The sequence below is a fragment of the Heteronotia binoei genome, chromosome 16 (assembly GCF_032191835.1).
Source record: "Heteronotia binoei isolate CCM8104 ecotype False Entrance Well chromosome 16, APGP_CSIRO_Hbin_v1, whole genome shotgun sequence".
Classification (NCBI taxonomy): domain Eukaryota; kingdom Metazoa; phylum Chordata; class Lepidosauria; order Squamata; family Gekkonidae; genus Heteronotia; species Heteronotia binoei.
This window is the reverse complement of record NC_083238.1, coordinates 29650782-29664123: the sequence shown is the minus strand read 5'-3', so window position 1 is coordinate 29664123 and position 13342 is coordinate 29650782. Positions and strand designations below refer to the sequence as shown.

At 42.8% G+C, this 13342-nt stretch overlaps 1 protein-coding gene across 1 annotated transcript in view; it reads left to right on the top strand.

Annotated features, from left to right (window-relative positions):
• Nucleotides 1-13342, top strand: part of LRP2 (LDL receptor related protein 2) — a 204885-nt gene that overhangs the window by 175493 nt on the left and 16050 nt on the right. Inside the window, exons 63-68 of the mRNA XM_060257327.1 lie at nucleotides 1386-1514; nucleotides 3573-3704; nucleotides 4990-5121; nucleotides 7087-7230; nucleotides 10398-10563; nucleotides 13044-13172. Of these exons, the coding sequence (XP_060113310.1) occupies nucleotides 1386-1514; nucleotides 3573-3704; nucleotides 4990-5121; nucleotides 7087-7230; nucleotides 10398-10563; nucleotides 13044-13172 (832 nt within the window). The remainder of the gene's footprint in view (nucleotides 1-1385; nucleotides 1515-3572; nucleotides 3705-4989; nucleotides 5122-7086; nucleotides 7231-10397; nucleotides 10564-13043; nucleotides 13173-13342) is intronic.

Here is a 13342-nt window from a genome sequence, read left to right as displayed (position 1 = left end):
TATCTTATCACCTCACTTTTAATTTTGGTGCAGCTGTTTCGTCTTTCCCAAGCTCTGGCTGTTTAAATAGTTAATAAGCTTCTGCTTTTGTTTTCTGACTCAGAAGCTGCTGCAGCTAACGAACTACAGCTGATGTTTTATAAAGCTTTACAAAGTTTTACATTGTCCCTCAAAGACATTTTTAGAGTCTTTTAATTTGAACTGTGAATTTAACTGAACACTGTATGATTGAATCAAATTCTACTCATTGTGTTGGAGGGACACTAAGTTTTATCATTAGGGATGTGCACTAGCACCAAAATCTGTATTCAGAATCCAGGTTTGGAATTAGGACCCTTTGGATTCAGAATTTAGAAAATCCAGAATTTCCAAATATCTTCAACTCCATTAATATAAATAGGAATAGCCACGTTCTACTTAAAAACCCCCAACAACAACAGCTGCCTTGGCCAGACCTCCCCAAACAGACTCCTTCTAGTCCAATAAGCCAGTAGGCTGTTCCAGCTTGTTCTTGCATGTGCACCTCCACTTCTGGGATGTCTTTTCTGACTGTAACAACACCAGTCAGGGAAAACTGAGCTTTTTGCTTCTACCATCAATGGTGTCAGGCTGCCTGGAGAATTTTTCAGTTCCCTTTCTCAGGCTCACTTCCCTCCTCTTGTAAACAGCCTAGCCTGCTTTCTATCACAGTCAGTGAGTTGCCGAATACTAGGAATCATTCAAAATATCTAGAACATTTGGATTTGAAATATAATATTGATAATCATTCCAATTACAACATTATTCAATGACTTCAAATATTTCCGGATCCAAATCACACATCCTTGCTTATCATGCTTTATCCTGTAAATTGGTTGAAACTACATTAGCAGAGCCCCATATGAGTAGGAAAGGTCACAACCGGGGCTGGCCAGAAGTTAGCCTTGCCTAGGGTGCCAGACAAACTTCTGGCGCATGCCCCCCACACACACACTAATGTCACCGAGTCACATGGGGGCACCCAATTTGCACCCCCAGAAGACCAGTGCCCTAGGCAATCGCTTAGTTTGTCTAGTGGCAGGGCTGACCCTGGTCACAACCCGGGATGGAGGGTGTGATTAGAGAGAGTGTGACAAAATGGAGGTGTACAACTTATTCGTTGTGATTTGCAAAGTTCATCATCTTAATGAAGAATTGTATAATTAGGAACAAGATATTCGAATGTGCTATGACCCAGCCAGTCATTGATAAAGTGGCCCTCTGTGATGGCTAAGTTGCCTTAATTTAGGTACTTAAAGTACTTACATACACGTGCATACTTTAGGTACTCACCTAGGTACTTTAAGGTCTGTCGTATGCACTTTACGTAATATGACCTACAGTGTGAGTGTGTCTTCTGCCTACAGGCAGAGAACCCACTCCTAAGCCCTGCACCAGTGAAGAATTCAAGTGTGGCAATGGAAACTGCATCCCACTACACTACGTCTGTGACAATTACGATGACTGCGGAGATCACTTTGATGAACTTGGCTGCAGTAAGTATCACAGTACTTGTGACTTACGGGGGAAACACCATTGTAAGGTGCGAGCTTGTGTATGTATGGATACAACAGGGCTGGCAAATCTTGTGAACGTTTATTGTGATATGTCAGAGACTATTGTAATCTGTCAAGAGATGTTCAGCTGTGGTTTTAGTGGCAATGCCACACACCCCTCCCCCCCCCACACATTCCCATCCTAGATGCCTCCTTCTTTCTTCTGTATTTTAGTTCTTCATATAACGTTTTACATATTAATTAATTCAATTATTGAGCATGGACAGCCTTCCTCCACCACACACCTGAAAGACCATAAGTTTGGTGCTTTTCTACAAGGACCTTAAAACAGTAGCTATTTCAGTGGAGTGGGGCTGTGGCAACAGGGACTCAGAGTTTCCTCTTGTAGTCCAGTGCAGGTTGTAAGAAGAAGAAGATATTGGATTTATACCCCGCCCTTCACTCTGAATCTCAGAGTCTTAAAGCAGCTTACAATCTCCTTTAACTTCCTCCCCCACAACAAACATAGGGCTGAGAGAGCTCTCAAAGAAGCTTCCCTTTCAAGGACAGCTCTATGGGAGCTATGGCTGACCAAAGGCCATTCCAGCAGCTGCAAGTGGAGGAGTGGGGAATCATACCCAGTTATCCCAGAAAAGAATCCACACACCAAACTGAAGGATACTGGTATTCTGATGTTTGCTACAACATCATTCTATTAGTCCTAGGGACCAGTCGATGTTTGGCAATTTTCAGTTCTAGTGGGGATAATGTAGGCTGAATAGCCAGTGAAGCTCCATTTTTACTTTCTACAAGATTTCACTTTGTCTTGGATCCTCAGTTGCTTAGCTTCTGATGGAGCTGGTACACAGACGGCCAAGTCCCTTCCAGATCTGTAAGGACAAAAACCAGAACAAAATACCAACTTGATCAGCAGTTTGCCCACAGGGCTTCTCAACACCCTGTCTCTCCAAGGTCCTTTCTGTGTTATTTCCTCATGCCCCATTGGTTTGTAAGAATCACTAGCATCTTTGTCAGTAAATGTGGTGGTGGAAAGTGCCATCGGGTCTCAGCTGACTTATGGCAACCCGATGGAGGCAGGAGATGTTCAGAGGCAGTTTGTCGTTGGCTGTCTCCATGTCACAACCCTTATATTCCTTGGTGATCTCCCATTCAAATACTAGCTAGGGCTGAACCCTGCTTAGCTTCTGAGATCTGATGAGATCAAGCTAGTGTGATCCATGATATGAGCCACTAGCCCTCTGACTCATGCTTGAAACATACTCTCTTTGAGGTGACAGCTTACTGCCACAAGCACAAGATAGGCTCAGCTTCAAGATAGGTAAACTGAACATCGTCTGTGAATTTTGCTTCTGTTAATCATGTTTGAAAAACTGTAAGGTGCTGCTGAAAGGGGGTTGATGCACAATCAGTAATGATTGTGAAAAGTTCCTGAAAGCCCTCTACATATCCACAGCCATTATTTCCTCAATCTGTCTCTGCTTTGGCTATAGTTTTCCCTGTATTCGGGTTTCTTCTTGAATGGTCTCAACCTATGCTAAGTAGTTAATCATGCTAACATCACTGAAAAAGAAGAATCTAGTCCCTTCTGAAAGTTTCCTATACTGGCCACGTGAATCTTAGGCTATCAGGAATATAAGGGCAAACGAGGTCTGTTTAGGGCAGTGCTTCCTGAATTGCCAAACACTTTTATTCATTGTGTAATGATCCATAAACGATCCTTGAAAATGGGAAGGGATCTTTTGGTGCTCATCAGTATTCAAGAAAATTGCCATTCCTTTTCAGTTCAGCCCTGTACAACAGATAAATCAGAAACTTCTTGTGTGGTGCATTCTGGCAGTGTTTGTTGCACATTATATTATACCTTTCCAATAACCTTCACGAACGACAAGCCAATAACACAGGGCACAAAAAGTTACCCGTCAGTGTTGATAATCTTGTTGATAGCTATGCTGCTTATGGGTGGGCTTACGTTGATTTGAATTCTTTCTATATCTGCTGTTGCTTTCAAATAAAAATTGTGAGTCTCCTTCCTCTTAGACTCTGGAACAGGTAGAACTTGTGCTGAAAATATCTGCGAACACAATTGTACCAACCTAAATGAAGGAAGCTTTATATGTACCTGCAGACCGGGATATAGACCCAGCGAACAGAATAGAAACACCTGTGACGGTACTTTCTATCATCAGATTGTTTTCTGTTTTAGGAATGTTCAGTGATGTGTTGCCCTAATAAATCCTTTTGTCACTTTCATTATGCCATTAAAAAAAGTCTCCCCTGAGGGTTTTTTTTTTTAAAATGTAGAGTCATATTTCTTTCATAGCATTTGGATTCCAGTTCATAAATTATTTTTTTTATCTCTAACACTTTCCTGTTCTGTGGACTCTTCAGAGTACATTCATTTTTCTTCCTGAGTTGGCCCTGAGCTCTCAGTAAAGGCAGAATGTAAATATATTAATAAATATAGATTTTAAAAATTAATCCTCAGAGCCCAACCAGTTCAGGTGATATCAGCAGGAATTGATTGTAGTGTGCTTGGCTTTCTCCACATGAGCACCATATGTTGACTTTCCTCTTCGTCTTTTAGGGTACACTTTGTTGCTTCTATGTTAGGATTGTTTTCAGCTGCGTAGTCTTTTTTCCCCCTCAATGCAACAATATAGTATTATATTCCGTATCAACGAACAGGAATGATATCATAGTAATCATCATACCAGTTTACTTTGGGGGTCAGTTCAGAGTGTGAGAGCTCTTTCAAAGACCTTCATGGATTGGGATTTTTTTGTTTGTTTGTTTGCTCTGGCTTAATTAAACTAACAATGACCAAATGTTGAAAGTCAAACTGGCTAATTCTACATGGGGATTTTTTTCTAACCTTCATGCCTTCATTTTTATCCAGAGCCATGGAGACTTGAACCAGTTTGGCAGCACTAAACTCCATCATTTAAAACCCCTTTATCCAGGAGCTCTACAAATCAGGTTCATTTTGACAGCGCTGGATAAATATGAAGGCTCTGGATAAAAATAAGGCAATTTCCACATGCGTTTGGGTTACACAAGTTGAACTGTGAAGAAAACCCAACACCAGCCTATATTAAATATAACATATCCTGAATCATTCTTCCACTTGCTCTGGACACCATAAAGTGTTACATAAAGTCATGTGGAAGTGGAATTGCATCAGATTTATTTCTACTTTCATTTACACATTGCTGGAGCTGAGTCTCCAAATGGAAGAAGAGCTATGAGGAATCTTAGGGAGAGGGCAGTACAAAGAACTGGAGCAGGAACAGTGAGAAGACAGAACAAACAGAAAGATAAAACAAAGAGCTGAAGAAGGAAAAGAAAGTGATGCTAAGTGTTGGGTTCAGGTCCAGGAAAGCATTTCTTTTAGTCTTAAATGTAACTGCCCCCCTGCCCCAAATGTAAAATCATGCTTTTTTCCGTTTGCCTTCAGACATCAATGAGTGTGAGATCTTTGGAACATGCCCACAGATTTGTAAGAATTCCAAGGGAAGTTACGAATGTTTCTGTGCAGAGGGATTTAGATCTGTTGGAGATCTGCAGGGGACACAGTGTGCAGCCACTGGTAAGCTCTACCTACCGCAGGAATGGAGAGGTACTTTGAAAATATGCGTGCCAGACTTCCTTCTGAGATCTGTCTTCCCTCTTATCTTCACCTGTACTATGCTGTCTCTCCTTACTATATGTTTTTATTTTGCAGTGCAGTTGTGTAGAAGTGTAGGTAAAACCACTGTTAAATCTGAGGCTACTGAAGCTGGGGAAGAAATGTATACTCTCACATTTGATTACGGTGTCCTCCCCCCTTTCCTTGGAGACTTCTAGAAAACAAGAGACCTGTTCATTCTGTCATTGGTTGTCAGCAGGAAGAAAATTAATGTTGCGGCAGTTTCTCTAAAGGCAGATTATATTGATATAAATCAATGACGCTGTGCTGACAGATTGTCACTAATGATTCATGGACTAATGAGCATAAATAGACAAAGCACAACCCGTTTATAACATCAGTCACTCAGATAGCTGTCACATAAAAAGAGTCACGGGGCCTTTTTAGGCTATGCCTGTGACTTTGATGTGTGATATAATTTGAGTAGGTGGAAACCTTGTCTCAAATCCTAAAAAAGCAAAGGGAGCAGCGATAGTGAGGTATATTGTTGCATATAATGAACAATTCAAGATCACACTGGCTTGAATCAGACATAACATGACACCACTGTTTATTTTAACTATAGTTACTGTGTGAAACAGGATTTGGCTTGCAGACAAACATTTATTTTATTTATTTGTACCCCCACCCCTTTCTCCCCATGAGGACCCAACGCAGCATACATCATTCCCCTCACCTCCATCTCATCCCCACAACAACCCTGTGAGGCAGGTTAGGATGAGAAAACGTGACTGGCCCAAGGTCACCCAGCAAGCTTCCAGGGCATGAGCAGGGATTCAAACCTGGGTCTCCCAGATACTAGACTGATACTCTTAACCACTACGCCACACTGGGTGTGATCAGACAGGCATTTTGGCCTGCCATAGCCACCCCCCCACCTTGAGATTGAAGGGGTGCGATCAAACATGCACACCTGTCCCCTGTGACCCACCTGTCCTTACCTCGTGATACGACCACTGGGAGACAGATTGAATAGCTACCAGGAACTTCCTGGTGGCAAAGTCCTTGTGGTGCTTCTGTAGCACATTTCTGGCTGTCTGATTGGCCTGGGCAAGCCACACACACAGGAGTGGTGTCGTTGCTCCACTCTGCACATGTGCGGCCTGTGCTGCCGGCCTGGCAGGCACCATCTGATCACAGCACGTCTTAATAGTGTCAGCTTTGTTAAAGTCCAGAGACTGCAGCAGCTGACTCCTGTTCTGATCACACCCACTGTCTCTACACCGCATTCACATTCTAGTTTTCCTTAACACACACTTCCACTCTCTCTCCTGTCTCCCTGGCGGAGGCACAGCTGGTATCCCAGCTTGCACTGTGAGCAAGGTGGTTCTGGGAAACAACTGGTGATGTCTGTCTGTGTCTGCATTCAGACAACTGCAACTCCTTGTCCTCCGCTTCTTTTGCAGACAGAGACCAGAAAATGTTGATGGCAGCTTCTGCTGCTTACTTTTGCTGTTGCCTCTCTAGGCTAACAAGTGACAATGGCTGCACAACATAGTGTTATGAACAGTCTTGGAGGCTGCCCAGACATTCCACAGGGGGCCCAGTCATGCTGCTGCTAACCAGAGGAACTGGGCATGTAACAATGGCTGCTGTTATGCAGCAGCAGCTTAGGGGTTTGCTGTGGGTCTTCTGTGGACAGTTGGCCCGAGACCTTGGGATAGCATGCAGTAAGCCTGAGACCTTGGGATCATCACTGGCTGTCAGTCTACCTTATCTCACTGATTTCTGTGAAAACAAAGTGGAAGAAGTGAGAACAATAAAAGTTTCTGGGGGCTTCTTAGAGGAAAGTCAGAAGAGAAATGTAGATAGATGGGAGGCAAGGTTTTTTGTGTAAGGCACATCAGTGTTTTTTTTCTTTTCCAGGTAACCCTCCAATATTGCTTCTGCCTGATAATGTCCGTATTCGGAGGTATAATATGTCATCAGAGCAATACTCTGACTATATCGATGATGAGGAGCATATCCAGGCTATAGACTATGACTGGGACCCTGAGGGGATAGGCCTCAGTGAGTATATTTATGGCTTTAATAATCAGTCTTTTACCTGTTAATAAGTTTGTTAATCCTAACAATCCTGAATGCTTAGATAACTTACTCATATGTTTTCAACGTCCTGTTCCTCATCTTGTCTGCGTATTGGCTTTAAAAAAAAAAAAAAAATTACAGTGGTATCAAATGGGCACTGAAATATATTTCTGTCCACAGGGCTGGTTATCTAGAACTTCTGCTGCTACAGATTAACTTTGTGGTATTGAGCTTGTCATAATCTCTCACCTTCAGTTCCATGTTTACAAAATAGGTATAATTAGTGTCTAACCTCAGAGTGCAATCATGAGAGTAAGATTGTAAATCCCTTTACAGATCAAGAGAGGAATGTTAGTGTTCTCAGCTGTCCTTACTGTTAGATTTTCTTTTGAAACAGAAGATGTTGTAGAGTCTTCATGGCATTTGCATAGATATAGAGGCTGTTTCCTCGTGGCTTTTTCCTGAAGTTCTTTTGATAAGGTCTAGGTAGATAAGTTGTGTGGCAAGCACCAATGATGTGGTTGATGTCCCACAGAGACAAACTAAATGTAGCACAATGTGGAATCATACCACTTTCTTTCATCTGATTGTTACTGGAACTGTATGAGAAGAAGCTATAGAAAAGCAATTTCCACTACTCATGGTAACCAAGCTCCAGATCTGTTTGCACAAGAGAGTAAAGTAAAGTAAAATTTTATTTATATCCCGCCCTCCCCCGCCAAGCAGGCTCAGGGCGGCTAACAACAACAAAAAACAACAGTACATTAATAAACCATTACATTAATATACCGGTACATTACATTAAATTAACCTTAAAAACCAGTTAATACATTAATTTAAAAACCATTATTAATTAATTACATCAAATTGGATTACATTCAATTGAATTAAATCTAACCATAATATTATCGTTGGCGCTAAGAGAGGGGAATTCTTCCTCCTTGCTGCAGCCTGCCTGCTATGTTGTTAGGGAGAGTCCCCTTGAACCTCAGCAGTGACTTTTTCTGGGTCTGTTGTGGTGGCTGCTGTGCAATCCCAGTGTACAACCCAATCCATTATGTACACCACTGCCACACCTTCATCCGTAAGATGCTGTGCTAATAAACACAAAAGCAGCGCTGAAGGATTTAAATGTCTGGTTTTAAATGTGCAAATATATATGAAGCTGCCTTATACTGAATTAGACCATTGGTCCATCAAGGTTGGTATTGTCTACTTAGACTAACAGTGGCTCTCCAGGGTCTCAGGTAGCAGTCTTTCAAGTCACTTAGTACCTCATCTTCCTATTTTTTTTAAACTGGAAATATCAGGAATTGAACCTGGGACCTTCTGAATGTCAAGTAGATGCTCTATAATTTGGCCACAGCCCCTCATCTTAATTTTTGTACTTAAGCCTCCTTTAGCAGCTTACTCTGTCCTGTCAGCATTACAGATAAAACTCTTCACAACTCCAGTGCTTCTAAAAAACATAGTATTGCATATTAAGCTATCTCTTCTCTGCCCATTATGGGTTTTTCTGTCTGCCTAATTTAGATACTCATTAAATATTTCAGCAAGAGGAGAATAGTATTAGATTCTCAGGAAGTAAACTGAGCGACTTGGGGCTTTGGCAGGCCAAGAGCTGGCCAATTATGAAAGCATAATTGTTGTTTCAGTGTGTTCTACTGATGCAATACCATTTTTATTACATTCACACTGTGTATATGCTATGTTCGTTCAGATTTTGGTGATCTTAGTCACGACACATAAGAAGAGCCCTGCTGGATCAGACAATGGTCCATCTGGTCCAGCATCCTGTCTCACACAGTGGCCAGATAGTTCCCCTGGATGGCTAGCAACAGAGCACAGAAGCCAAGGCCTTTCCAGTTTGGTGTAGTGGTTAAGTGTGTGGACTCTTATCTGGGAGAACCGGGTTTGATTCCCCACTCTTCCACTTGCACCTGCTGGAATGGCCTTGGGTTAGCCCTAGCTCTGGCAGAGGTTGTCCTTGAAAGGGCAGCTGCTGTGAGAGCCCTCTCCAGCCCCACCCACCTCACAGGGGGGGGGAAGGTAAAGGAGATTGTGAGCCGCTCTGAGACTCTTCGGAGTGGAGGGCGGGATATAAATCCAATATCATCTTCTTCTTCTTCTTCTTCTTCTTCTTCTTCTTCTTCTTCTTCTTCTTCTTCTTCTTCTTCTTCTTCTTCTTCTTCTTCTTCTTCTTCTTCTTCTTCTTCTTCTTCTTCTTCTTCTTCTTCTTCTTCTTCTTCTTCTTCTTCTTCTTCTTCTTCTTCTTCTTCTTCTTCTTCTTCTTCTTCTTCTTCTTCTTCTTCCCTGATGTTGCCTCCTGGCTCTGGGATTCAGAGGTTTTGTGCCTGTGAATGCTGAGGTTCCCCTCAGTCACTGTGGCTAGTAGCCATTGATAGACTTACCCTCCATGAATATCTAATCTCCCTTAAAGCTATATATTCTTGTGGCCATCAGTACATCCTCTGGCACCAAATCCCACATTTTAATCACGCTGTGTGTAAAGTAATATTTCCCTTTTGTCCTCCCTGAACCTCCTGCCCATCAGCTTCATTGGATGAGTTCTAGTATTTTGGGAGAGGCAGAAAAATTTCCCTTTGTCAATTCTCTCCACCCCAAGCGTAATTTTATAAACTTTTACCACATCTCCTCTTAGTCGTTTCTTTTCCAAACTGAAAAGTCCCAGACTCTTCAGCCTTTCCTCGTAGGGAAGATGCTCCAGCCCTCTAATCATCTTGGTCACTCTCCTCTCTACACATGAAGCTACTTTATACTAAATCAGACCCTTGGTCCATCAAAGTCAGTACTGGGAGTGGCTCCCCAGGGTCTCTGGTAGAGGTCTTTCACATCACCTACGACCTCATATTTTAACGTGGAGATGCTGGGGATTGAACCTGGGACCCTCTGCGTGCCAACTAGGTACTCTACCACTGAGCAACAGCCCCACCTCTAAGATATTGCTCATCAGATGTCTCCTCATATTACCCTGTGCTTATTAGCTGTCTCTTCATGTTAGACTTTCGCTGTTCAATCTACTTTGAGTATCAGTGAGAAAGGTGGGCTATAAATACAATATTTTATTTCTTTGTTTAAACAAAGAAATACATGATAATAATGAAAATAATCTCTGAACTTTCTGCCAGGTATTGTATACTACAGCATTCTGGGACGCGGTGCCGAGTTTGGTTCTATCAAACGTGCCTATATTCCCACATTTGAAAGTGGTAGAAATAATCCTGTGAAAGAAGTCGATCTGGATCTGAAATATTTGGTCAGTCCGGTTGGTTTAGCAGTGGACTGGGTTGGAAGGTAAGTACAAAGGCTAGATAAAAATTGTTCAGGACATCTTAGTCATCTTTGAATGCAGTAAAAACTTGACAAATGTTGGGGAACTCTTTTTAGCCCAAAGTTCTTCGGCTCGCATAAGACATATGTGTAGGTTCATACAGGAGAATCCAATCTTTGAGTTTTCCGATCACATTCTGTGTAAAGCTTTCTTAGTAATAACCATGACATTTACCAGATAGCCTCGGGCCAGTCATTTTCTCTCAACCTAACCTGCCTCATGGGAGGATTTTTTTTAGAGAGTAAAGTTGAGGAGGTACCACGTACATCATGTTGAGCTACTCAGAGGAAGGGCGAGATTAAAAAATGTACTCTTCCCCCAAAAAACCAACCTGACCTGGATAGCCCAGGTAAGCCTGATCTCATCAGATCTCAAAAGCTAAGGAGGACCGACCCTGGCAAGTACTTGGATGGGAGACCACCAGGAATACCAGGGCCAGGATACAGAGACAGGCAATATCCAAGCCACCTCTCTGAAATGTCCTAGCCCCTCTGGGTCGCCAGAAGTCACTATGACTTCCAGGCATGCAAGCACATCCACACACAATACTAAAATAAATAAATAAACCAACACTTTGAACTGTTCCCAGAAGCCAACAGGCAGCCAATGGAGAGCTTTTAAATCTGCTGTGATGTGATCCTTGACATTTGTTCTTGTTAGCTGTCCAGCCACCATATTTCGAACCAGTTGGACTGCAGCTGGCAAACCAGCCAGAACTAGTCAGGGGTACTGTATGCTACAGGGGAGACTTACACCTGTAGCCTTACATCTAAAAGCAGCCCAAACAATGCACTTGCTCCATGAGCGGGAGTTCAGACCCCACCTCCTCCAGAACAGGTAGCCTCTCCAAACCTCACTTGGCCCAACACCTCCTCTGTTTCATCTGGATTAAACTTCAGTTTATTGGCTCTCAAGCAGTCCACTATCAGCTCTATAGGCAGTGGTTAAGGATGTTTATTGTCTCACCTGACTCAGCTGAAAAAAGAAGGACTAGAGCTGAAGGACATCTGTGTACTGATCAAATCTCCAGATCCCTTCACCCATATAGATGTTTATGGCAAGGGGTGTGGAATGAAGCCCTGTGAGAGCTTGTATTTTAAACTCCATAGGGTCAAGCACTTGTCTCTCAGCAACACATTAGGGCACCAGAACACCAGGTAGGAGTGGAACCCCTTGAATACAGTGCTTCCACTTCCTAGCTTAGCTACTCATTCCATAAGGATACCATGAGTGATTGCATCAATAAGCCACTGAGGAGGCCAGAAGAATTCAGGACTTATTTGCCCCTGCCTTTTTCCCAACCAAAGAGCCAGCCTAACAAGACTAGGGCTGAAAGCAGACAGAAATGGCTCTAGATCGGGGTGACCAAACTGGAGCTTGGGAGCTATGTGTGGCTCTTTCACGCATATTGTGTGGCTCTCAAAGCCTCCACCATCCTGTTGGTTGGCTTGGAAAAGGCATTTGTCTCTTTAAATCACTTCTCCAACCCAAGCCAGCTGGCAGCTTGGGGAATACTTTTAAAGTTGTCTTCTTTCCACCTCTATCTCTCTCCCCCATCTATTTGCTTTCTTTCCACCTTTTCTTCTTTCCTTTGCATGCTGGGAGGGGGGCACTGCCAGTACAATGTACGCCTGGCTGCTCACTTCCTTCCTTCCAGCGCTCAAACATCTGACATTCATGTCTTGCGGCTCTAAAACATCTGACATTTATTCTATGTGGCTCCTACATTAAGGAAGTTTGGCCACCCCTGCTTTAGATAATCAGTTACATCTAAAAAAAAATCCTGGAGTTGTATGATCCCATTCCCCGCTGTCTCAAGCACCTTGCTGAAGACAGGGACTGATTCCCACTTGCCTTATGCCGCTCTCACGCTCCTCTTCTCAGTGGGGTTTCTGTCCAATTTCACACTATCTGCCCCAGGGCTGCAACTAGCTTCGCCTTTTTTTGCACAGCAAATAGAAACCTCTAAAAACCAGTTTCGGTTTGCTGCATGAAAAAGGCGAAGCTAGTTGCAACCCCGGGGCAGACAGTGTGAAATCGGACAGAAGCCCCACTGAGAAGAGGAGCTTGAGAACGGCATAAGGTGAGTGGGAAATCAGTCAGGGATATTTGCTACTGGCTGAGACTAATTTAAATCTCCAAGGTTTAAGGAGAGTGTCTTAAGGAAAGGAACTTGCAACCATCTCTTTTGAGGTGGCTTGCAAAACTCCCTCTTTCTGTGAAGCATTTACTACTATGGCGATCTAGCCAGGCATTTGCATCCAGCTGTACACCACGATTAGGTAAGGGTCAAAAATAGAAGTGGTAGAATGATATTTGTCACACATTCAGGTTATTTTGTATTATCAATGACTGTTTCTATTTGACTGCTGGATTTTTAAAGGCAAATAGATTTTCTTGCACTTTGATGGGATTTTTTATTATTTAATTGCATCTAAACCAGGCATCTTTACTGGACTGATTCTGGGACGAATCGGGTGGAGGTGGCAAAGCTTGATGGGAGGTACAGGAAGTGGCTCGTGTACTCTCTTCTGGACCAACCAGCAGCTATAGTCGTCAACCCTAAACTTGGGTAAGCACTTTGGAGACTGGAGGAATTAATTTCAATAAGAACCAAAATAAAATGCCACACTATTCCTCTGGTGGCAAATAGAACCTTGGTTTTTGTAGATTAACAAGTGTCAAATACTCCCTCGCAAGTTAAAGATTCGTTCTAAGGGGTTATCTTTACACATGTTAACA